The following is a 25,419-nucleotide window of genomic DNA, read 5'->3' as shown; positions in this document are numbered from 1 at the left end:
CTGCAAAAAGATTGATGAAAAGAAAGGGGGGGGATTGCTTGAATGGGTATTTTTGTTGCTATTCTTAATATGAATCCCTACAAACAGATTACATAAATTATATTTGTGATATTGAGGTTGTATTCGTGACATACACGTGAAAATTAAGATCCTCCCGCCTTTGGCTCTTTTCTATTGGCCAAGGCGAAAATCCTCTAATTACAATTGGTCGAATTAACCGTCACTCAACACCTCTCCATTTGTCTGTACCGGTGTGACAACTGTCACGTTGAATGCCGACTGCCGAGGTCACGGGAAAGAAGCATGGCAGCGTTGCTAAGAGGGTGTCGAAATGTTTTGCGGAAATGGAACAAACCTGTCAGCCCCACTGTTGGTAAGGTATCCGCCTAGAACATTTTTCTGTCTCATTGTTTTCGCGTGTTAGCTCAGAGGGAATGCTAGCTAGCCTGTCTTGTACAGTGATTTGGCCAATGCTAGCTGGGTTAGCAGACTGAAGTGACTTGGGAGTCGCATCGTTGGCCACCTGATGCCTATTTATCCTCCAATAAATGCAACCTTAAGTGCTCTATTAAATCAACTCATGTACGTGCAGTTTCAGTTACTAATGCTACTTTTTTGGTGCGTTATCATTTAATTGTATCATTTAAGTCTTAAATTAATTTTTATAACGTCCACATTGCCTCCAAATACCCACCCGCATCCTCCTTTTTTCAACTGAATGCATTTGCAGAAAGAAGCCCCCGAGCACTCGCAAACGAAAAAAAAAGAAGATGGATGGAAAATTTAAAGAGTGTAGACATAGTTTATCCACAAATCAGGATGTAAAGTACTTTTAATTGCCTTCTTAATTGTATTTGTTGTCTGGTTGGTGCACTGCCAGTGTTGAGCATTGTTAACTTGCCAGGACATTGGCTGAACCTGGATTCTTTAATAACCTGGCTACGATTCCCACAAAAGCTGGCTGTAAGTGACCAACACAGATTGAAAACATGCTTCTGCATTAAAATAATATTGTTTTTTTTTTCAAGGATAAGCAACTCAGAAAATGGATGGGTGTTTTGGCTTATTTTTTTTTTATTGTTTTTAGCTACACTTATTGGCACAAAAGGCTGAATAACACTTGTCATAACTAAACTGGAAGTTTATTACAGCTAGCTACTGTACAGGAATTCACTCCTCTCTGGGCTTTCAATTGAACAAAATCCCAATCCCCTCTCTCGCAGTGTCCATGCGGTCAATGGCCTCAAAAACACCTGTTGGCTTTATTGGTTTGGGAAACATGGGCAGTCCCATGGCCAAGAACCTGCTGAAAAATGGGTACCCCATAATTGCTACTGATGTCTTTCCCGAGTCCTGCAAGGAGCTACAGGATCTAGGTGCCCAGGTAATACACAAACTGTAAGTGGATCTTAAAAGTGACATATTATAGCAATTATAATGGCATGTGATTATATAAATTGTGAAAAAAAAATACTTTAAAGCTGTTCCACATAGGTCCCTTTTTAGTTATCTACCCAAATATTTAAATGCTACAAAATTAACAGTTGCAATAGATAAACTTTATTCCTAAATGGGTTCATTGCTACAGGTAGTGGACTCCCCAGCAGAAGTGGCTGAGAAAGCAGACCGCATTTTCACAATGCTTCCCTCAAGTCCAAATGTCGTAGAGGTCTACACAGGTCCCAATGGCATCCTCAAGTAAGTTGTAGGGCTGGCCTAAAAGGCCTGAATGAAAGTGTCATGCAAACAAAAAGCATATTTGGGGTGTTTCCTGAGAAGGCAAGCAAAATCCTGTTTGATTTATTGGCAGGAAGGTCAAGAAGGGCACGCTTTTGATCGACTCTTCCACGATCGACCCTGCCGTCGCGAAAGAGATGGCGTTGGCGGCGGAGAAGATGGGCGCTGTGTTCATGGACGCACCGGTGTCAGGCGGTAACGGACTTTGCATCTTTTTTTTTTTTTTTTTCATGAAGTAGGACAGAAGCATTTAGCATTGTTATGGGGAAAAAAAATAATTCCATAAAACTGTGTCAAGTGATAAAGGTACACACAGGGATATGTATTTTATATATACCTGTATATAGGCCATAATTGTCCATAAAACAAGAAGCAGAGCATTAACTAACTTGACTAAGTGACTGGCTTGGACTAACGTACAGGCAGTCCTTGGTCTATGACTGAGATCCGTTCTTAGAGTAGCGACTTAATTCGAATTTCGACTTAATTCAAATTTCGACTTAAGTCGGATTCCACTATTAAAGTCAGAATTTACATCAAAATGCGTTGTATAAAAAAACAAATACATTGAAATAAACAAAATGATGTGCTTAAGATTACTGCTAAGAGGTTGATGGAGAAGAAGGGGAACCTGGTCCTCAATCCTCTCCATCTCAACAAGTATCAAAGAACCTTGTTTTGTGATCATTGTATCCAACATAGGAACCCTTCATATGCGCTAAAATAGAGGCTTTATCTTTAATAATTGTTACCACGGTCGACCAACTGAAGCTTTGGTGGTATTGGTGTCTCTCCTTTCTCCAATCTTTTTACGATGTTGAGCTTCGTTTCCATGGTAATGGATTTTCTTTTGGCTGCAGAAGCATTGCTAAAAGACACAGCTTTCTTTTTTGGAGCCATGATGTCTAAAACGGAGGGCAAAAAAAATGCAAAGATACTCCCGGCGTACAAACACAGACAAGCGTTAGCCAGACAAAACAGCGGACAGGGGACGGGTGTTGTAAAGTCGCAGTGTCTTAGGTCGAGGCCGTCTTAACACGAAGACTCCCTGTATTAACTAACTAATGAATATTGAGCTAGGTTTTTCACTTGTAGTAGCAGTTTAACACCAGTGAAAGTGTGTTACATTCTAGTTTTATACAGTCATTATTAAATTGCTAACAGCGGAATAGGACTGGAGCACAGTACTGTACGTACTGTATTGGCTCATATAGTGGCTTAGACTCAAATACACAGTATACCTGGCATCCATTTGGGCTTCATTAATGGTAGTTGTTATTTGTACAAATTCCTTTATATTATTTTTTACACCAACACTTCATGATCCGAATGTAAGTTCCCCCTTGGAATGCTCTTCACTGCATGCAGCAGTACTTTCAGTTTTAACTCCACTGTAAACGTCAGCCTTACAGATGCCTTGTCTGTACTGCACGCGGTGTTTGTGACTTCTTTAGGGGCATCTGATGTCAACGTCAAGATAATTACTGCCACCAGTTCTTTATTTGTGACAGGGAAAAAAGTGAGTCTTCCATTTAAAGTGTGACGTTTATTTTTCAAGTTGATGACAAAATGGGATTAATTGAGGAATGGTGTCTCTTTGAACAGCGTTTTCTATTTAAGGGTATAAAATGTATTTTAAAGGCTACATTTTCCAAGTCATGGCCACTTTCACAGTGCCCAATTGAAAATTGGTCATTTAACCCGGGTTTATTTCCCACTTAACAAGCAGCTCTGGTGTTAAACAAAAGGAAAGGAAGTAAAGAAGAATATAATTGCAGCGACCGCAGTGATAGTTCTCTGACCCCATTGCCAAGTTCCTCACCTGTCTTGCACTCTTTGTAAGTTTAAAACCGCGGGACCTTTTGGGTTAACGCCGCAACATAGGTTGTAATTACCGAGCCACTAAGGTGCCATCTCGAGGTTTTATTGCTGCATTTGACCAAGAGGTTTTCAAGGCAAGGTTGAGGTTTTAAGTCCTCATTATGTCGGCGCTGTCTGCTCGTGATGGCCGCTTGACAGAGCACAGGATCGCCAGTCGCTCTTAATGGGCCGAGCCGTGCTGGAGAAGTCCCGCGTCAGAGCTTTTTCATGTTGATGGAGCAGTAATGGCGGCTATCCAATGTTAGTGCCTTTCATGTCAGATAAAGAGTCATAAAGAGGAGAAAAGATTCCATCACATGGAGCAGAGCAGAGGAGAGTCGGGAGATAAGGCGAGAGGGAGATACTTTCACAGTTAAAACGTCCATCGCGTCGTCTCATCAGGGCTCTTTTTGACTCGCACGCAAATTTGGATTTCGGCGTGCATTTCAAGCATGCCACATTCTGACACAAGCGGTCTGCTATTTGTGACGAGCTGACTTTCGATTGCACAATCTGGAATTAATGCCTGACGACACGCTCTGCTGCCCTTACAAACAAAGACTGGGCCTATGGCATGTTTACCGGCTGGCGTCTCCAGCACCGAGTGGCTGGAGATCAGAGCCCGAAGCCAGATACTCTCCCTTAACACACACACTGTTTACATACTACAGACAGTGAACGGTTTGTGTGCGCACTCCCTTGTGAAGGTTGTTCTTCTCCTGTCTCCCAAACAAGCCTCTTTTACTAGCCCGAGATGACCACCGATTGACCTTCTACTATGACTCGCTGTGCCAAATGCGTTTTGCGTGTCCCTCTTACTTGGCGTGTTATTTGTCAATTAACAATTATGTGTGCAGTCAATGTTCAGATCATAGGTTTTAAACAAAACCAAAAAAATCTGCACTTGATTAACCCCCATGGGGATTTCAATGACACTCACCAAAATGAGTTTGAGGACTGGTATAGGCCTAAAAGAACTATTCACTGTGACCCCACCCCCCACCCAGTCAACGCCTCTGTAGGATATTAATTGATGCTCTGATCCTACCAGGAGGTGGCACCGTACCCCAAATAGGGTTCACCTTGTGGGTTGTGAGCAAAGTGACAGATTGGCATTTTTTTACAGGTTGAAACATGTCACATTAAGATGTGACAGCTGTGAATAAAGCAATTATGATTAGAATGCAATTCTTTTCAGATTCTTTAAGGGAGCTGTAGTGGAGTCTTACAAAGTATATATAAATGGAGCCATCGTTCATTATGACAATCATCCACATTTTTTGCTATGGAAAAGGCACAGTTCTCTTTAAAGTCTTTATGTATATTCCTAATTCATCATGTAGTAGAACCTTTTGGCAATACACATATTGAAACCAAAATGGCAAGAGACAAAAACTTGAGATCTGCGGCAAGCCGCTTCCAACTCCGAGTTTCGGCCTCCAGTCCAGGCAAAGCGACACGAGCTCACAATGCTTTTCCCCATTCCATGTAGTTACAAAAAATAATAATCGCACATCAACCCATGGGACAGAAATCAAGATGTGAATTGAATCTTAACTTTTCTGCATCATTACAGTCCTAATGTAATGTTGCCTGCAATAGATAACATACTAGGCCAACATGCAGTCACTTGAATAGTTTCAGTTGTGCTTTATCTGTATTTGGTTTTCATCTAGTTGTTTTAAAAAGTTGAATTTATATTTATAGATGTTTCACATCAAGGCCGAGATCTGAACTTAAAGAAGGTTAATGAAATTGTTTTTATATTGTGATCTCCAGTGAAAGCAGGGAGCAGACGGAGGAACAGTTAGAAAGATGGAGGCATCCACTGGAAAGGAGAGGAATGAAGATTAGCCGAAGTAAAACAGAATATATGTGCGTGAATGAGAGGGACGAAGGAGGAAGAGTGAAGCTCCAGGGAGAAGAGATAGCGAGGGTGGATGACTTCAGATACTTGGGGTCAACAATACAGAGCAATGGTGAGTGTGGTAAGGAAGTGAAGAAGCGGGTCCAAGCGGGGTGGAACAGTTGGCGGAAGGTGTCTGGTGTTTTATGTGACAGAAGGGTCTCCACTAGGATGAAGGGCAAAGTTTGCAAAACAGTGGTGAGGCCGGCCAGGATGTACGGATTAGAGACGGTGGTTCTGAAGAAAATACAGGAAGCAGAACTGGAGGTAGTGAAATGAAGATGTTGAGGTTCTCGCTTGGAGTGAACAGGTTGGATAGGATTAGAAATGAAGCTCATTAGAGGGACAGCCGAAGTTGGATGTTTTGGAGACAAGGTTCGAGAGAGCAGACTTAGATGGTTTGGACATGTTCAGAGACGAGAGAGTGAGTATATTGGTGGTAGGGTGCTGAGGATGGAGCTGCCAGGCAAAAGAGCGAGAGGCAGACCAAAGAAAAGGTTGATGGATGAGGTGAGGGAGGACAGGAGGACAGTGCGTGTTGGAGAGGAAGATGCACAAGATCAGCTTAGATGGAAAAAGATGACACACTTTGGCGACCCCAAACGGGACAAGCCGAAAGGAAAAGAATAAGAATCAAGTTGATTTGCCACGCTGAATCATTTCATCACTTAGGCCCTGACTTTGTGTTTCAGTGTGACTGTAGTAGAATTCAATATTTTCCTCCAGTGTCTCTCCTATAAAACTTACCCACGTGAAGAATCGTATATTCATGCTACGTGTGGCTCTTGGGTCTACATATCGTGGCACTCACTTGCACAAGTGTCTCCCAGTAAAATGTCCTCATGCAAAGTTGATCCACAACAAAACAAACTCTGATGTCACAGGCCAAGGGTGTTGGCACACAACTTTCAAAAATAGACGTTTTGGCTAACAAGTGGCGGGGTCGTTAGCAGTAATTACCCAGAATGCCTGTATTTGTGCCTTTATGCCCACGGTGGTGTGCCACATTGCTAACGCATGACGGCTTTAAAAAGTCCCCAAAAAAACTTTCATTGTGTTTTTCCCCAATCTCTGGGAAGGCAAGCTGTTGCTGCTAAGGAAAGTGAGAATAGTCCAGCGCCTGTGGGACCATTGGCATTCGGGTTCGATGCTGGTCTTCGTGAGGTCTTTGAGACTTCAAGTACAGTAACAACCCATTTAGTCTGCTTCTCAACGCCGCTCTTATCATAACCTCATCACATTAACTGCAGTTCTTCCGTCGCTCCCTGTCATTTACTGATGGTTACGCTGTCATTCTCTAGCCTGAAAGAGATTTTTCAAACCAAGGCTGGTCCCGATTGTTTCTGTAGTGGATCTTGGTGCAATCTCCTGGTCTGTGACCAATTTTGAGTATGTTTACAAATGGCACGGTAAACAGAGGAGCAGAAGAATTTTACCCAAATGATCTTCTGATGGATGCACAAAAATAAATGCCAGACCAGTAATGAAATATTGTCCTAGGAGTACTAACTATGCATACTCTAGTGTGTTTTGTATGCCCCTCATATGCCCATAATCTTCCATAAGGCCTATGCCCTATATTAGTAATACTCTACCATTGTCACAGTAGCTGTGCAATAAATGTAAGTGCTATGAACATTTGGTCACAGTTCCTTTGACGATGACAAAAATGTATTTTTTAAATAATTTTTATTGGGATCGGAGAATCTGATTCTTTTGAACTGTTCACCAGAATGATTTAGCTGAAATGAGTTGTGCAATATTGTACCGTGGTCTTTTTAGCTGTAGCTTAAATTCCTATCTCTTATGTCATGTGATCTTTGTAGAGACTGTAAACCAGGGGTGTCAAACTCATTTTTGTCGCGGGCCACATTGTACTTGCAGTTTACCTCAAAGGGCCGTTATGGCTGTCAAACGATAAATATATTTAACTGCCTCATCATATTTACACATGAAATCAAGGGTAATGGGTTTTCCCAACTATTGTTGTTTGGTAACACAAAAATGCTTGTAATATCTCAACGTTATCATTAATCCAATTTGAAATTTTGGTACAGATTTGAACGAACAATCATGGAAGTTGATACACAAGATTTGCCTCCACGGGCCACATAAAGTCAAATCGGATGTGGCCCCCTGGCCTGGAGTTTGACACCTGTACTGTAGACTGATCCATGATTTCTAACTTTAAAAAAAATTGGGTGGTGGAGGGGTGGACCAAAACAATAGCAACAAATGCCACAACTATAAACGTCACCTTGCTTAAAAGCCTTTCGCTTACCCGCCTCATCCAAGATGTCTGGCAAGTGGTGATAGAAAGTAACAGGAGATCACTCCGGCCAGGTTAATCCGGTCTGAGAATGGGATTAACGAGATGAGTCTCAGAGCCTGAAGGCCGGTTACTGGAGGTTAGTGATGATTCAGGCTCAGTGGGAAGGGGGCGTTGCGGTTGCAGTCTGTCATTTTGATGGCTAACCAAGTACTAGAGAGACAGCGGTCCACAGACTAGATTAGCATAACAAGCCTCCCATTGACGGGTTGTGGTGACACAGGGGGAGCTTGGAAGTGTGTGTGGCAGGAGGGAGGGGATGGAAGGCTAGTAAAGAGCGTCAGGGTAGCGTCGATTTTGAGGGGGATGCTGATGGGGGGCACTGGAGCCCGTGCTCCAGATGGAGTTAGACCCACAGCAGCTGTGGACTGGCTCTTACTTCGGGGGATGTCATCTGTTGTGTACGTTTGTGCGTGCCCATGTGTGTTTTTTGCGCACACAGACACAGAGTCAGCTGGCGTATGCGTCATATTAACCCACTCTGTCTGTCAAATGTAACTCAAATGTCAGTCATTTAAAGAGGAATTAGCATTCTCTTCATTTGAAGGACAGTTTTGATGACAGTCCTGATATTGCGAGGGTGCGTTTCTCCGTAGGTGCTTGCAGGCTAACTATGCACCGTTATTAGCTGGCACTTTTTTCCTAATCGAGCCTCATCGGGCAAGAGAAACTATTGATCATGGATTGCTCCTTCCCACTCCATTCTCTTGTCACCTACCATTGAGCAGCCCGCTCTTCGCGGAATTGAAGAGTTGCTGATGGTGATGATTATAATCATGGAGATGATGATTAAAGTTGGTGTAGTGGTCAATAGACGAGCATTGCAAACTTATTCGATTTTTAACACAACAGTGTGGCGAAGTTGGCATATGAACTGTTTTGGCCACTGCTTTCTCCCTTGTACCGTTTCACTGAATGACTCGAGATCCGTGATGGTTTTTATGGCTCCTACTATGGTGTTTAATTTGTTTGCGAAAGAGATCTTCCGTGGTTGTAATTATAACAGTGGACCATGTGTCTTGTTTTATTGGCTTTTCACAATAAGAAGGACCCCGCTGCTATACTAATCACTCAACTTCATAAGTGCTAACTCATGTCTTACTTGTGGCTTTTCCTCCGACTTACACTTGTCCGCAGTAAACATACGCACATGGATCTTGTACTTGTAAGAATGCTGATGTTCTTAACCACTTTAAAAGGAGCTTTTAGTGTCAATTCTTATTAGTGCCTGTGGATTTCTTTGGATGTTTAGTGTAATGAAAGTAGTGCCACTGAAGACTGAGCGCAGTACAAAACAACCTAACCAAAGTTGTTCCTCTCCCCCCCCCCCCTTTTTCCTCCAAGTTTCACCCTCTGACGTTATTGTTTAATGACTAGCTGCAAAGCATCCGTCCCGATATTGTTTGATCGACTCCTCGTTAACTCTCGCTGGGAAAGAAGCTCCGATGAAGGAAAAGGGTGTATACGTGTCGTGGTTGCGTGCTGGCATTCTCGCGCAGGCTACAACCACCTATCCATGCGCACGCATTTCATTGGTTTCGCATCTGACATGGAGGCGCATAGAGCAACCAATTTCCATTAGACTCTCAAGATACACACAGCTTTTCCACTGCTTGGCGTGACTGTACCTGCTGTGGAAGCTTTTCAATTGGCAAAAGCGGGTACTACCGTGACGGAAACACCCGATGGTCGGGTAATAGTCATGGTCAGATTACACTGCTAGAGTCGCAAGAATCAGGACACATGCTAATGTTAGCTTACTCTGCCGTGGTGAATTAACTCTGGGCAAACAGTGGACCTACACTATATTGTGTTTTTTTTTTTTAAAGCAGTCGTTTTTATGGTATTCTTACATACTGTGATGTCCTTGTATGTGGGGAAAGTAGAGCCAGAGTTAAGGGGTACATTTATAAAAGTATAAAGCCTCTGCATTGAATGTATCCCCCACTGGGTTCGTTATACATGTCATTTTGATTCGATTTTAGCCACATGCAGGGAAGTACCTAGAGGGGTCACACCTTATCCTCCATTGCGATTGGTGAGCCGTCCAAAGTGCTCTACGTTCACTTCCAGCTCACCCGTGACTTTGACTTGAATAAGCATTGACAAATGATTGAATGAATGAAAACGAGAAAATTCTGTGCAGTGAAAAAGTGGCATTTGGGTGGCTCAGTCCAACCAGCCGAGATGTGTTTTGAGAATATTTTAATAGGGTGATTTTGGGGGTCTCCTGAACAATTATTTTTACCATGGTCCAGCACCCTTTCATTAATTAATAGTGCTTAGTTTCACACATAATACCCTTTCTTGCATCATGATAACTTCCTCTTATGTTATTGTCTTCTTACCCCTCCACCCCCATACACACTCATACACGTCTTGTCTCGCCCTAGGGGGCGTTGTGTAGTCGCGGAGCGCTAACGATCCCCGACTGTCACTCCCGGTGGGATGGATGAGCCGGTGCACCCAGCTCTCAGGAAGCCTCATTAGGATTCCTCTTTAATCTGTCTCTGACAGAACTGGCCCGAGAACGGGACGTCCCTCCGCACACGCACACTGATGCATATATGCATAATTTACACTGGGAAGGAGGTAACGGCCTGCATAGGTTGTGTAAAGAAAATTACGTTTCACGCGCTCACACACCTGACAATGGATGAAGCTTAGTGTATGTACATTGAACTCAGTCAAACCGATAAACACACCCACGCATATAGATTATGATAATTGTTTCTCCCCCCCCCCAACCACATGCATCTTCCATCATTCCTGGATGACCACTGCTTATAGAAATCCTCTACATATCATAAGAGCTGATTAGGGTTATTAGTTAATTTGAGGGAAGGAGTGATGGGAGGTAGGAAGAGGAAGATCGTTTATTCTCCTCTGGTGTCTCATCTCTTTTTCCTCTACCTTCCTCTCACCTCTTGTTTTCTCTTTAGTGCGATATATTGATCAGCGCATCGACTGTGTTATCAATAATTGCCTCTTTAGTTGTCCACACACCGTGATCTCTGCTAATGAAGCAGCAGTTGTCGCACTGCCCTTTCTAATTGTATCTCTTTAAGATAATGCCTTGGTCTGCTTCTTGAAAAAAAAAAAAAAAAAAAAAAAAAAAACATAGACTCGAAAGGTAGATTTTGACGCCAGGTGCCATTTTTTTTCCCCCTCAACTTCTCTGACCTTATTTAACGTCTTGATCTCCCCCGAGCTGTGATTTTAGAAAAAAGGTATGATAAAAAGTAACGTGGATTTGAAGTGACTCAATCATGCTGATGAGCTGCAGACCTTGTACGCATAATTCTTGCGCATGCTTGTGTGTGTGCGTTGTCTTCTGGAGACAGCAGCCACAGCGTGGGCTTCTGGCTTCATTATCATCCCTATTGACAACTCATTGCTGACATACATGTACACACAGTATCATCATCATACGTGTGACAGTAACATCTATGTGGTTTGCGCCATGCCGATATTAACTGCACTCTTCTAGTCTCCTTTCTGTACTGATAATGTGATGTCAGCTGTTTCGCCAATGCTAATTCCTGTTTAATTATTAACACTGACATTATTAGGCATTCAGTATTAAGGATCCTATCATTTCAGTTTCACGACAACCAAAAGAGATTTTGAAACTCTTTCATGCGCACTCGGCCTCACCTCCTCCTTTTTGGGAGGCTCAAAGTGTAAACGTGCACGATTCAGCGAGTTGCTCAATTTATTTGGCTTCTGTTTGTGTTTGTGTTTAGCTGTAATCTGTTGTGTTTGTGGGTGTCTGGGGATATTCACTGAAGCGTTTAAGGGATGGCATGAGCCTGATGAGTTTCAGCCAGGTCTGAAAAGAAGTTATTTTTTTCATTAAGGTGGAGAGCTGGGGGGGGGGGGAGGGGGTGCTATTGCCTCCCACAACATGGCACGCTCCTTAAGCCATCAGGCATGGGGAGGGATGCCTAATTGAACATGATAAAGTGTAAAGTTAATTACCCCTCACGCATGTCACTGATAGCCCCGAGAGGAGGGGCAGCCTCAGGCACAGCTGGTGTGCTGTGTTCATGCGTCTGTGTGCGCGGATTATACGTTTGTGGGCCTGCGAAAAAGAAGGAGTGACAGGACAAAAGGCAAGGGCCCCCATGAGGGTTGTGCAGTGGATGATTGCAACAATCAGCTTTTAAAGATGCGTCTGTCCCTCTGGTGCGCCGCTACTTAACACGCCGGTCCCGCCATGAGTTTCTCGCACACGCAAAGTGCAAAGATGACCTTTTGAAACACAGTCAAGTGGGTGATACGTTAAGCTCTTTCCATGTATTTAAAATAAAACTTGATTTGAGTTTTGGTCAAGTTGATTCAAGTCCCACTGCTGACACATTAACATGCCAATTAGTTGTTGGAAATAGATACTTGTCTTGTCTTTTTTTTTTTTTTCTTCAATCCAATTTGGGACAGGCTTAAAATGAAATTGTGTAGTCCTCTTCCAATGGGGGTTTATATGTCCTGTACATGTTCCTCTCGGGTAACAGCTACGCTCGTGTATTGCATGTTAAGGTGTCGGCGCTGCCAGCTTGGCCAAGCTGACCTTCATGGTGGGTGGAGTGGAGGAGGAGTACCACGCCGCACAGGAGCTGCTCACCTGCATGGGAGCCAACGTTGTCTACTGCGGACAAGTTGGCACCGGACAGGTCAAAACCCACTGACATCACCAAGACACATATTAACAACTTGAAGCACATGCACAAAATTACAGTAAATTATATAACATTCCAGTTTATTCCTGTGTTCCATGAAATGAATCGACTCACAAGGTGATAGATATCAAATGTAGTCGGATACACTGCAGTTTGAGTAAAGTGAAGATTTAAACAAAATTGTAACGTCCTCTCATCCTACCAACAAGAGAGTTTATCGAACTCTCGCAAGGAGCGTCTCTAAATCCAGCTTCTGCTGTCACTCAATAGCCCACGGCCCTTAAAGGCACACACCCAACACTTGAGCACACGTGTACATAATGTAATTACACTTTCTGAAACCAGTTTATTTCTTTAATTCTCTAATTATATTATATTTTTATAAATCTTGTCAGTGGTCCAATAATATGCAGGAGACCTGACATTTCTTGGTGATTCTTCTTCAGGCGGCAAAAATCTGTAACAACATGCTGCTGGCCATTGCGATGATTGGAACCGCGGAGACCATGAACCTTGGCATCAGGTAAGCTTATCCGACCTTCTAAAGCAAGCTATGTTAGTTGGGGCGACCCCCCCCCTCCCTCCTCCTCCCCCCCCTCCTCCACACAGACGGTTAATTTCAACACTACAGATATTTAGAGGCATGCATACACGATTGACAGGACTGTAACATTTTTGACAGTTGTGCAACCTTTGAAATGCTGGTAGTGTAACTGTGGGAGTATTTGGAAGTTCTGTCCAGATTTTTGAAAAGTAGTTTCCTAAAGTGCAGAAGAGATCAATGTCCTTTAGAAAGATGGATGACGGGGAGGAGTCCCTGCCTTTGATCCTGTCAGTGTATCCCACCGAGTGTACATCAGGCTATAATTTATGGTGTTAATGATGGGCTTTTAAGTCAGATAAGATTTTTTAAAACCTGTAAAATCCTAAAAAGACACTTTCTCATTCATATTCTCCCTAAAAATCTTCATCAATCACATGCATAAAATTAGGGTTGGGAATTAAGGTCACCTGAGTTTTCCTCAGATGAATGAAAAAGAGATACTAGAGTTCACAAGTGTAAATTACCAACCTTCGGAATGATACTTATCTCTCTTGTCAAGCTACTTCCTCTGTTGGCGGTGTTAATATCAGGTGTCCTTATGGGTTTTGACGACTTAAATGCCAGAGTGCACCTGGTTTCAACGCGCACGCATATGAGTGTGCATACGGGCCGAGTGCAGCTGTGCCGGTGCGACTGATTTATCATTGCCGAGACAGAAGAGGAAAATTGGCGTGAGCCGTCGCACATAAATCCCCTCTCCCGGCCACTGAAATATGGTGGCATTAAAGGAGGAATATGGATTTATACATCGCACAAACACACGTGCACACCCTCGCATTTATATGCCGACACACTGAAGCCTGTGACTTTTACAGAATGACTGTGCACATTACAAGAGTCTGTGTCAATGCAGTAAATAAAGCACAATAATTCATCCCAAATATTTTCTGTTTAATTTCAAGGTAGACCCATGTGTAAGGACATGCATTGGTGCACTGAGAGACAGGCAGGCCATAGTTGGGGGGAGATGGGGGCGAGTGGGTTGGGGGAGGAAATATGGGCAAGTGGGTGGAGCGGGGTGACATGTCCCCTCCACTTTTCAAATGTCTCATGCAATTTTAGCACATTAAAACAATTACATTTCTTTTTAACATGCCGTAACACATTTTTCCGAGCTGCCCTTGAACGCATCAAGAACAGTCATCGTCTAGACGATCAATCACAAAGACAGCAGATCAGACAGACAGACGTAAGATGAAAAAAAAAAAAAATGCTGGCCAGTCTTCAAGAGGCAAAAAAAATGCTATGCACAATTTTTTCCAAGCAATGAATGAAAGTTGAATAAATGTATCAGTAATGTAGAAGATTTCTGACATGTTAATTGCACTTATTCTGGTTATGAAATGTACAGTATAAATTTGGGAATGATCCGAAACTATAGTCCCTCGTGTTGAGACTTCAGAGTATTTTTGGTTTTCAAATTTAGCCCTGGCACCTTGTAAGTTTGGAATTGACTGGTGTCATGTCAGATCCAAGGCTGCTGATTTTTTTCGGCTTGTCCCGTTAGGCGTCGCCACAGCGTGTCATTTTAGATGAACGCATATTTGTTTGGCACACTTTTACACCAGATGCCCTTCCTGATGCAACCCCTCCGCATTTAGCCAGGGAAAGAATCTTACAGCACCTGGTATTCCCAGGAGGTCTCTCATCCAAGTACTAACCAGGGCCAAACCCGCTTAGCTTCCGAGATCTGACGAGCTCGGGCGTTCTCAGGGTAGCGTGGCCGTTAACTGTGTCAGATCCAAAGCAAATAACTAAATAGAAGCCAACCACATTGACAATCTGCTTTCACGGAGGACTATGGAAATCAAAGTATTTGTGTTTGAGAAATCATAGAATTTGGACTACATATTTAAAAAAAAAAAGGTGGAATCATTTTTACCCATCTTTCCATTTCATGTACAATTAGAGCCATGTTCTGGTGAAATTTGTGTTCCATATTTATTTATCTGACTACTTACTATTAGTATGTTTGAGAATTTCATTTTTTGGGGACCCCTTTTGTGAGCAACAGTTGAATGTAAGAGGAGCATTTATTCCTGAACAGTTTGACACACACGCACCCCCTTTTGCACACGCGCTCACACAGACACTGAAATGTTATCAGGCACGACTTGGCTAATAAAGCCGGCATTTGTAAAAACAAGTGTGCCTTCTTTTCATAGAGCTAATTTGTTGATCTCAGACGGAGGCTCGGCCCGTCTCCACCAGAGCATGACTGTCTCAGAGTGCAAGGAATCGCCATGCATGACAATTATAAGCACACAAACACACACAAGCTGTCTTTCTTCCATCTATTTTCTTGTCACTATTTGCGTTACGTCCTTATTTTATTCTGTCCTTTTAATCCCTTCTGCTCTCCTTTGCCTCATTTGTGGCTGCAGTAATTTCTGCATGCAGTCAAGCAGTCAGTGAAAGGCGAGCGTGTAAAGACTGCAGAGACCTCGTAGGAGAGCGGCACAACTGATTTTTAATGATGTACATGAACATAGAAGGAGAGGATTTATAGTGTAGCACTTCTACTTCACGTACACACACAAGCGCAGGTGATTTTAAAAAGGTCACGACAACAGAGAGCCGTTGTTTTGCTAAAAGGGACTTAAATCTGATTGCTGCCTGAATGAATTGAGGAGCTTATAAATGTGCTTGTTCCATCTATAAATGAAACTGTTGAAAGGTTTGTGCGTGCTCATCACCTCTTTATTGTAATAACAAATAGGAGTCGTAGGCTCTCTTGTAGCATCACTGGAGGATGAGGAGCTAATTGGAGTGGAGTTGACATTATCAGTGCTGCAAATGAACTGCTAACTCATAAACGCCCCCCCTTTCTTAATTCCATCTCATCGCTGTCTGCACACTTTTTTTGATCTGCAGCGACATGGCACAGCAACACGTTTGTGTCGCCGCCTGTGACCATATCTGTCCATGACAATCTTGTTAAAGCGTGACATGTTGCCTTCTCCACGCAAATTAGCGCAGGCGAAGAGCACCTCCACTGGTCTGGCTAACAACCGTGGCCATTTTGAGTCGTAATGCGAGAGAGTGTGCATGTGACGGGAGCGGGACGGGTAATTCATTGATTTATCATTTAACAGAGGACAACAGCTCGCAGTCGGCGTCCCCGCCCGCCATAACAAATGATCTGTGCGCTCGGACGCGCTTTATTGTGTGCCCTGCACCGTAACCTTTTCAGCTGCTCGCCCGGAACACAAGGAGAGGCCACCGTGAATGTGTGTGCATTTGAGGAAAATGGTGAAAGTAGCCTTTGGGGTAAGGGGTGGGGAGGCGATGTCAAACATATGTCCCCCCGAGTCCTCAGACGGGGGACGTGTCAGCACAGGAGATGTGGCGGAGGAGGAAAAATGTGTGGCTGAAAAAGCAGGATACACTGATGCCACATTTCCAAAATAGACACGGTGACGAAAGAGACGTGGAGAGCATTTAAATGCAACCAGTCCTCAATTAGTCAGTAGTCTGCTAATAAAAAGCTGGACTGTCATCCTTGTGGCAAAATGGGAGCCAGGTGGAGGGAGGGAGGCTGTGAGGAGCTATGATGCTTTAACAGCAAAGGCCTGGAAGAAACACTGGGCTTGATGTGGGCAGCCTTGCGCTTGCCTTTGAAGCATTAATTTGTTACCCAAGCAGATTAGATCAGCGACAAAACATGGGAGTGCCACCCTCTCTGCTCTCACGCTTGGCACCCGGGTCTCACTCTGTGCCACCCCCTGCGTCTCCTTTTCCTCTCCCACTTGCAACCGTAGTCGGAGGCTGCTGCTGCTGCAGTCGGAGGTTTAGAAGAAGAAGAAGAAGAAGAAAAAAAAAAAGCGTCCAGCGACAGTGAGGTTTATGGCTCCCCTGTGCTACTTAAACCACTTCACCTCCTCCTCGTCCACTTTTTCACAAAAGAGGGAAGATGAAGGATAGATGTGCGGCTAAACATCAATACTGCATTAGGCAGCATTACAAAGCCTTCAGCTATTAACGCTGAGGAATGGTCGCAGCCGGGCGCAGGGTTCAATGGGGGTCATTTGCTGCCGCGCGCACATTTTTCTCCGTTTTACGTGCGCCCCTTCAGACTTCACGAATTGTTCCTCTGACTCGAGATATGGAACGATTTGGATTCCCCAACATCTCCCAAAACATCATCAAATTTTGTTTGTTACATTTTGCATTATCCGACTGAGGTCTTTGCAGAGGGTTCATTGGAAGAGTCCAAACGCAAAAGCAGCCATCTCTATTTTTTTGTGATTTCTTTCAGCTGTTTGTTAATTTATGGTTTCCAGGTTATAGCTTATCATTTTTAGTTGGGGTATTCAATGGTTAATATAAATTTGGAAATTGTGAGGCTATTTTGGTAAAAGAATTCAAACTTTTATTGAATAAGTCTTTTAAAGAGTCATCTCAAATGCAACCGAATACACTCCTTACTGTCGGGATGATAACACGAACGGATCACACGAGTTTTTCCCAAGTAGATTCTGACTCTTTGCCTCTTCCCTCTAGACTAGGATTGGACCCCAAGCTTCTTGCCAAGATCCTCAACATGTCCTCAGGTCGCTGCTGGTCCAGTGACACATACAATCCCGTCCCTGGTGTCATGGAGGGCGTCCCTTCTGCCAACAACTACCAGGGAGGATTCGGAACTACGCTAATGGCCAAGGTAGAAATCTTGACCAGGTGTAATTGTGATTAATTACAGTGCAACCTCAAATTCGGCCAACTTGGAAGACGACCAAACAATCATTCTGCCTGATGTCGTTTTAGGTTTAGCTCTGCAAACGTTTGACATTTCCTTTGCGTTGTTTTTTTTTTTTTTTTTTTTTGTGTTGACGCAACCATAGAAGGGTACAAGTGTTGGGAGATAAAGGTGACTAAAGAACCAAATTTGGAACAGAAAAACAGGATGTGTACACAGCAAAGTCAGCTGTGTTTAATGTGAAGAGATTTGTGGGTTTATATCATCAAAGCAGAGGTTTGAGTACAAAAATTGGCATTGGTTCACCGCTCAAAGCCTTACTTAATACCAGTACAATTAATTTAGTTTTTATAATACTGCTGACTACAGTGTTCTGCCAGTTCGTTGTTTGTGCCCCTTATTTTTTACCGTTTTGTACAGTATACTCGCTGACTGAATGTCTTAAAGGAGCATAACAGTCGACGATTCACTTTATTCACTCAAACATGAACACAATGAGGAAGCTGCTGTCAGTCCAAGCTCACACCCAATCACCTGCTGTTGCTCGTGTTGCCAGGCCCCGCCTCTTGAAGGGACATGCACGTAGAGAGATATGTACAGTATTACTATACATTTTAAGCTTGTTGTTTTTTTGTTCAAATATGTTTAGTTTAGTCTTTTTAAAAGCTGTTTAATACTTAATAAAGTTCAGTCAAAATATGGCACTCTATGACCGATTCTCACCTATTCCAGGTGTGTCTGCAACACATCCCCGTTAAGCGTGTCCGCATTGTACCACTGTTTCATTTTCCTTTTTTTTTTAAATATCAAACTATTTAAATCATTTTGATTCTTCATTTTGGAGTCCACTGCAATTGACTTCATCGTTTATTTTGTAGGGAACCAAATGCTCGTTGTAATTTCACATGCTTGTGACACCCTTGGTCGTACCTCCGGCTCGTTCTGCTCCACGTGGGATTTACTGTTTCATTTCATTTTACTGCCATTTTACTTGTTTTTACTACTTAGCTCATCCGTGAAGCTCTGCCTATATTGCGGTAGCGTAGCATGATTGTGCGTGCCCACGTCTGAGCACGGCTACCACAATCGCAGTCACCAGCTGACACATTTAGGGCTTTAACATCTATTTGATGGTCCATATGCTCTATGCAGAGGGCTTTTGTGGTCCAGTTGTATGTCTGCCATATCCACAACCTTTAAGATGAAAACCTATGTAGTTCACCATTCAATGGGGGGGGGCGAGTAAAGTATTATTCCACCTAACACCATCTACTGTGCTGTCTCAATCCAGGATCTTGGCTTGGCCCAAAACACAGCCACCAACACCAAGACGCCAATTCCTCTTGGTTCCCTTGCACACCAGATCTACAGAGTCATGGGTTCACGAGGCTACGCCAACAAGGACTTCTCGTCAGTCTTTCAGTTCCTGCGCGAGGAAGAAGGACAGTGAGCACAAGAGTATACACACGCCACAAGCTCACACCCGTTGCCCCTCGTCACACAATACTCAGGAGAGACTACATACTTGCACTTTGGCAGGTCTCCAGTCCAGTTAGTACACAAAATATACCGTCATTGTTGTAGTCACGAGAGTCACTTCATGACATCGAATGCCAGGAAATGCTAAAACTGGCCTCAAATCCATATGAGAGTAACAAAAGTACAGACGGACGCAGTTCAGGTTTACTTGTTTCCATATTTTTCCTCAGGACGGACTATGATAGTGACAATTGTCGGTTTTGCCAGTTTTGTACTTCAAACTTGTTCTGTGCTACGTTTTCACTGCTAACCGATTGGACCTGATCCTCGTTGTGAAATACTGTGAGATTTAGATGTCTTGTTGAGCACTTTAGGCACGTTGTACAATGCTCAGGGGCGTTTGATGTGACAATCTACTTGAATTTACCTCTTTGCCACTGCAGTGTTATTCCATGTCCAACACTGTTTCATTTGTTCACCACAAATGAAGGTCAACCTTTTTTTCCTGTTGTCCATTTTCAATTTGAATTACAAGTTTTAAGCTGGGAACGGTTGGGTAATTGCTGCTATACGCAAAGCTATGTATGTTTCAATATTGTTGTTTACAAAACTATTGAAGATAATGTTTTTTTGTTTTGTTTTGAGGTCAAAATAATTCTGTACAGTTTCTTAGCCCTGTGAATCCTCATATTTGGAGCTAAAATGTTCATTAAATGTATTCTGTGTACTTTGTGTTTTAATGCTTGCTACTTGCACGTTTACACTCATCTAACTTAACGCAACTCCCCTCATGTTGTCACTCCCTACAACTCTCAACTTTCCTTTATGTTGTCCTCTGGCAGTTTTGCCTGGCACCTCCATTCTCATCATTCCTCTAGCAATATAGACTGTTTTCAACCACGTGACTACAACCGGGGCATGCGGCCATGTTGGATGGGTTCACCTTACTGACACGCCGTTCACTCTATCGCTTTCGCATACATATCGGAGTTACACAAATGTTCGTACGACTGTTGTAAGTACTCATGATGGCTAAAAAGACTTTGGAAAGTTATCTGTTCCAAGAAACCGTTACGACAAGAAGTGTGATTTGATCGACAATATTGACCAATATGCCTTGGAGAAACACAAATGGAACAAGAATTTCAAACTGTGGTCGTTGGTAACCTATCCAGACATCATCCACTATCTCCTCTTCTCGACAAGTGCTTATACCATGGACCAAAGAATTACAAAGGTCTGGAGGCCTTTTGTTTGGCTGAACTTTTGTTTTGAGGTAGTCTTAATGATTTTTGTGACAGTGTCGGAAGTGGACTGGTTATAGTTGTCAGTTGCGTCATTGGTTTGTGACTCAATATATCGTTTTACACAATTCCATGGCTGAGTTTTGAAAAGCCCCCTCGTTTAGGAAGATAAATAACCTGACTTAGTCTTCAATAATGCTTGAAATCGTCCACTCTGCAAACAAGACAATGGCTTCCAGTCTAGAGATACGCCTCTTGTCTGGGCGGCTGATTCATATTCGGGCTGTTTGAATTTGCTTGTCTTTTATAGCAGGTTTCTGAGCCGGCGGTTTCCTCATTAAAGGACACATGAAAGGAGGCGGTAAAGGGCTCGCGGCGAGACTTATTCGAGCGCTGACGTCGTAAGGGGACGCGACCGAGCCCCGGGCCAAAGTGCCTAACCACCCTGCAGACACACACCGCTGTGTTGTGTCCGAGATTTGGCAAAAAATCAGTTTCACAGTATTTGGCCACTGTTCAGCAGGGAAAGCAAGCTTTACCATAAATAACTTTGACATTATGTATTTTTTTTTACACTGCATATTTGCTGGGGGGAGCAAAATAATCTCATGTAGATTTAAATATCAGTGTAAGTGAAAATTACGGTTTCCTGTTATGTTCAATTTGAAAGCAAACTTCACTTCCCTATCAGCAAGGAATAGATTTATGGAAATATTTTCACGTCAAACCACGTTTTTGTGTCACGTGACCTCACACCAGGTTGCTCGTGAATCACAAAGAAGCGAAAGATGTCTGAGAAAAAGTGTTATCAAGGTAAGAAGTTGAAATTTCTTTGTTTTGAATTTGATAAATGCGTGTTTTTATATTTGTTTAGTGTTCCTTGTGGGATGGACAACTACTTCACAGATTGTTTTGGTTTCCAAACAGAAAATCAGAACATATTTTGCTATATTTGCACCAATTTGGGTTGTCACTTTCTGAGCTACTTCAGACTTTGAAGTTAAATACCTCTCTGTGGTAAGCAGCCCCTCCCTCCACAGCTCCTTCAGCTTAAAAGCTTACCGCTATGATCCATACCTGATGTGACTTTCTTCATTATTTGCCCATTATTACTGCTGTTGGACCCTCTTAGCTGGTTAACGTCTTGCTCTTTATAAGCAGTCGGATAGGTGGGGGTCACGGTGCGCGACTGGGGGTGGTGTCGCTTGCTGGCTCCTTCTAGCGTCCGAGTGATTCATTCCGAATGGCTCCCAAAGTGACAAGGAGCTAAATTAGCTGCTGGAAACTCGCAGCTATAATAGCTTGCCCAGCAGCGCATAACAAGCCCCCTCACTGTAAAATATTGTGGACTTGATATCTTTGCCTCAACGCCGCCAATAATAATTTAGCCCCGGGCCCTTGCGCACGGCAGCAGCATCCGCACATCGGCACCCAGGCAAGACTTGTTTGGTCGACATCGCCCCTCGCCCCTCCCCTCCTGAGTCATTGACTCCGCTTAGGTTCATTAGTGACGATAATTTCACTGCGGACAGGCAGCAGGCCAGCGCATAACATGTCACGCTGACAGCTAGTTATCGCATCAAGTCTGTATTCGAATATTGCCCGCAAGTTGTGAAACGTCGGCACGCTACGTGGGCGAAATGTTCCGGGATTTTAATAAACATAAGACCCTCTTGTCTTGTGCTCACAATTGCTATCTTCTCTCTCACAAATACATTGACGAACAAGTTTCATTGCTTCCAATAAATCAATTTACTCGCAAAGTAAGCACTCAAGATACGAGATTAATCCGTTACGTGACCCCACTCGCAACAAATACATGCAACTCAAATCATCTTTCTCCATTTAAAAGAAGGGAAATGCCATTAATCTGTTCAGTGCTTTATACAATTGTGCTTGATTAAATTAGTCATTCATTTTCCGTCGCGCTTATCCTTACTTGGTTCAGGGACATGCTCAAGCCTATCCTGGCTGACTTTGTTTTGTAATTCAATCAAATGTAAAAAAAAAAGTTATTTTTTTTAAATACATTTTTTGACAAATTTCCTAAAATTCAAATGGGCATTGTGCTACTCCTTCTGGGGTGGGCTCTTTGGTGACCAGGGGGCATTATACTACGTCTACTTTACGGTACAGGTGTCAAACTTCAAGGCCCGGGGGCCAGATCTGGCCCGCCACATGATTATACGTGGCCCACAAAGCCAAATCTAGAGTGTTCATTTCAATTATTCTTGCAAAAATTTCAAATTGTCATCCATCATAAATGATAAATTTGAGATATTCCAAGCATTTTTGTGTTAGCAAACATAAATGGTGGAAAAACACATTACCTTTGCTGGATTTTGTAAAGCAGTATTAATAATGTAGTTAGTGGTACAGTGCAAAAAAAAAACGGTCATATTCTATTGTTCTAATGTGCATTGGTTGCATTTTAATCATGTGCGACTGAAATATTGTTTTCAGTGTGATCATTCAATTAACCAATATACCACGATGTGGGAGTTGTATTATCGCACATGCACACTGTCACCTGTGAGTAACGACGGCACGTGCACTCTGTTCATCACACACCAGTACACACATGCTGAGTAGCTCTTCATTATATTAATTACTCTCATTGGAAGAGTGATCATCACCCCCATCTGAACACATTGCCAATTGGTACCCAATGGAGACTCAGTCTTATGTGAGTAATCACAGCATTACCTAATGGGACCCGATCTCCACAGAACTCACTGAACCCGCCGTGGTGGGCCCTGAAAACCCAGTGGGTGGTGCAACATCACCGTAAAACCAGATTTCATCTCCGTCTGCCTTCGGGTAGTGTATGCAAAGACGACAGGGTGCGGTTTTCTGACCTCTTATTGTTTCGGATGTTTTGGGTTCCAAGAAGTATGAAATATCCCCAAATTTGACACTGCATTATCGTTTAGTGCAGGGGTGCCCAGACTTTTTTTTTTTTTACCCCAAGATCTACTTTTCAAGCACCCCGCCTCTCGTGAGCGACCGACGACGACGGGGTGGGGTGGGGCGGTGGGGTTTAAGGTGGAATTTTACAATTACACACAATCTCATCCTGCACTTTCCCTGTCGAAAAAGAGAAAATCTCATCCAATTTAACTACTTTTTCTTCAATGATTCACATACTCGGACAGTCATCGCATCTTAAAACAACAGCTTTTTTTTTTTTTTTTAGCTTTCTCCATTAATATTGAAAGTAAACATAAGCAGCATGTCTAGCTCGTCTTTGCTTTAAGTTGCCCAGACTGTGTTGCTAACTAAAGTCTAGTGCAGGGGTGCCCAGACATTTTTACCCCAAGATCTACTTTTCACACAGCGAGCTACTGACGACCGGGGGGGGGGGGGGGTTTAAGGTGGAATTTTACAATTACACACCATCTCATCCTGCACTTTCTACTTTGGCTTCAGACCAGACTTTTCCCACTCGGAAAAGAGAAAATCTCATCCAGTTTAACCACTTTTTCTTCGATTATTCACATACTCCAACAGTCATTGCATCTTAAAACAACAGCATTTCTTTTTTTTTTAACTTTCTCCATTAATATCGAAAGTAAACATAAGCAGCACGTCGAGCTTGTCTTAGCCTTACATTGCCCAGACTGTGTTGCTCACTAAAGCAGCGGTGGTGGACGCTGTCATTCTAAAACACATTGATGGCCTGCGTAAGTACTGTAACATTTGTAATTGTGAGTGTACGTCTTTAAGAGCGGGAGAGGGGGGTGTAAGGTAAACCAGGAAAAAGTGTGTGGCGGAGCAGCTCTTATTGTTAGAGAAAGATCCGTGTGCTGCCTCAAAGAAACCAGTGGCCTCTTTTAATTTTTTATATTTATATAACAGATTTTTTATGTAACAACCAGTCATCCCTTACACAATGAATCACAGAACACTGGTGCATGCCTTTTTTTTTTTTTTTTTTTTTGGTCGACCATGACTGCCTCGCGATCGACTGGTCGACGCATTGAGCACCCCTGCTCTAGTGTCACTTTCAGCTGTTTTGCTGACCAAACACAAAATGAAAACACTCGCAAGGAGCATGAAGACGCTCGCAATGAACTCACTAGTCAGAGCTCACTCATTTGGCAACGCCCCTTAAAGGCACACATCAACACTCAAATACTACAGTACGTGTAGTATTGTAGTAGTAACAAGGGCAAATGTTGAGAAGTTGTTGCCGCATAATGAAGTGAAAGAGGTCTCAGCGCTGCAATCCAAGATGGCGGTGTGCAGGTGCCTCAAATGGGTTAACGGCGAGATCCTTAATGGAATACTGCTCAGCGCCGCATCACCCAATCAAGGGCCGATCACCGCGTTATGGCCATCTTGAGGATTTATGGTTTTTATTGTACTGCAATGGCCTCATCTCGCTCTGTTTAAAGTTCTCTTCATGGCCAATTGGGCTGATACGCTACGCTTGTCTCGCGCTAATTGAACAGAGATGGAACAGGGCAGAGCAAAGCGCTATCGGGAGAGAGATCGAGAGACGGAGAGGAGGGAGGAGTGGGAGGAATGGGGGGGGGGCTGCTGTCGCATTCACGGCCTCATTGATTAGGTGGCGAGCGGTGCAATGTTTCTCCACTGACGCTTCCAAGCATTAAAGCTACATAAACACCTATAATTGGTTCGTTTAGAGCAGCGTGGAGGGGACGGACGCCAACACACACACACACAATCATGTTGCGTGCGTGTGAGGAATCTTGGGCGAGGGGGGGGGGGGCAAAATTAAATGTTCATTAAAGTTATTCCAGCGGCCTGCGGAGCAGCGAGCGTGGGTGGATCGATGTCTTCGATATCCCAATCCTGCGTTGAGATGGAATGCTAAAACCGTCCTCAGAGACTCGAACGCTCACTGCGGCTCGGGCAAGAA

At 43.3% G+C, this 25,419-nt stretch overlaps 1 protein-coding gene and 1 pseudogene across 1 annotated transcript; one reads left to right on the top strand and one right to left on the bottom strand.

The window, feature by feature from the left end:
• Window positions 1-213: 213 nt before the first annotated feature.
• On the top strand, window positions 214-20,017 carry hibadha (3-hydroxyisobutyrate dehydrogenase a). Its single transcript, XM_061814370.1, has 8 exons — window positions 214-373; window positions 1,224-1,384; window positions 1,589-1,698; window positions 1,811-1,932; window positions 12,372-12,505; window positions 12,958-13,034; window positions 17,619-17,775; window positions 19,103-20,017. Exons 1-8 carry the CDS (start codon window positions 304-306, stop codon window positions 19,259-19,261), a joined length of 990 nt encoding a protein of 329 aa, XP_061670354.1. The 5' UTR covers window positions 214-303; the 3' UTR covers window positions 19,262-20,017.
• On the bottom strand, window positions 14,728-14,846 carry LOC133504321 (5S ribosomal RNA; annotated as a pseudogene).
• Window positions 20,018-25,419: the final 5,402 nt, after the last annotated feature.

Source organism: Syngnathoides biaculeatus, chromosome 1 (genome assembly GCF_019802595.1).
Source record: "Syngnathoides biaculeatus isolate LvHL_M chromosome 1, ASM1980259v1, whole genome shotgun sequence".
Lineage (NCBI taxonomy): Eukaryota > Metazoa > Chordata > Actinopteri > Syngnathiformes > Syngnathidae > Syngnathoides > Syngnathoides biaculeatus.
The sequence above is the reverse complement of the archived record's forward strand: the minus strand, read 5'-3'. Positions and strand labels throughout refer to the sequence as shown.

Excerpts from the sequence above, each read along its gene's own strand:
- hibadha (XM_061814370.1), top strand. The coding sequence starts at position 304 with ATGGCAGCGTTGCTAAGAGGGTGTCGAAATGTTTTGCGGAAATGGAAC. Across the intron at positions 12,506-12,957 it reads GACAAGTTGGCACCGGACAG|GCGGCAAAAATCTGTAACAA; the intron begins GTCAAAACCCAC and ends ATTCTTCTTCAG. Across the intron at positions 17,776-19,102 it reads GAACTACGCTAATGGCCAAG|GATCTTGGCTTGGCCCAAAA; the intron begins GTAGAAATCTTG and ends GTCTCAATCCAG.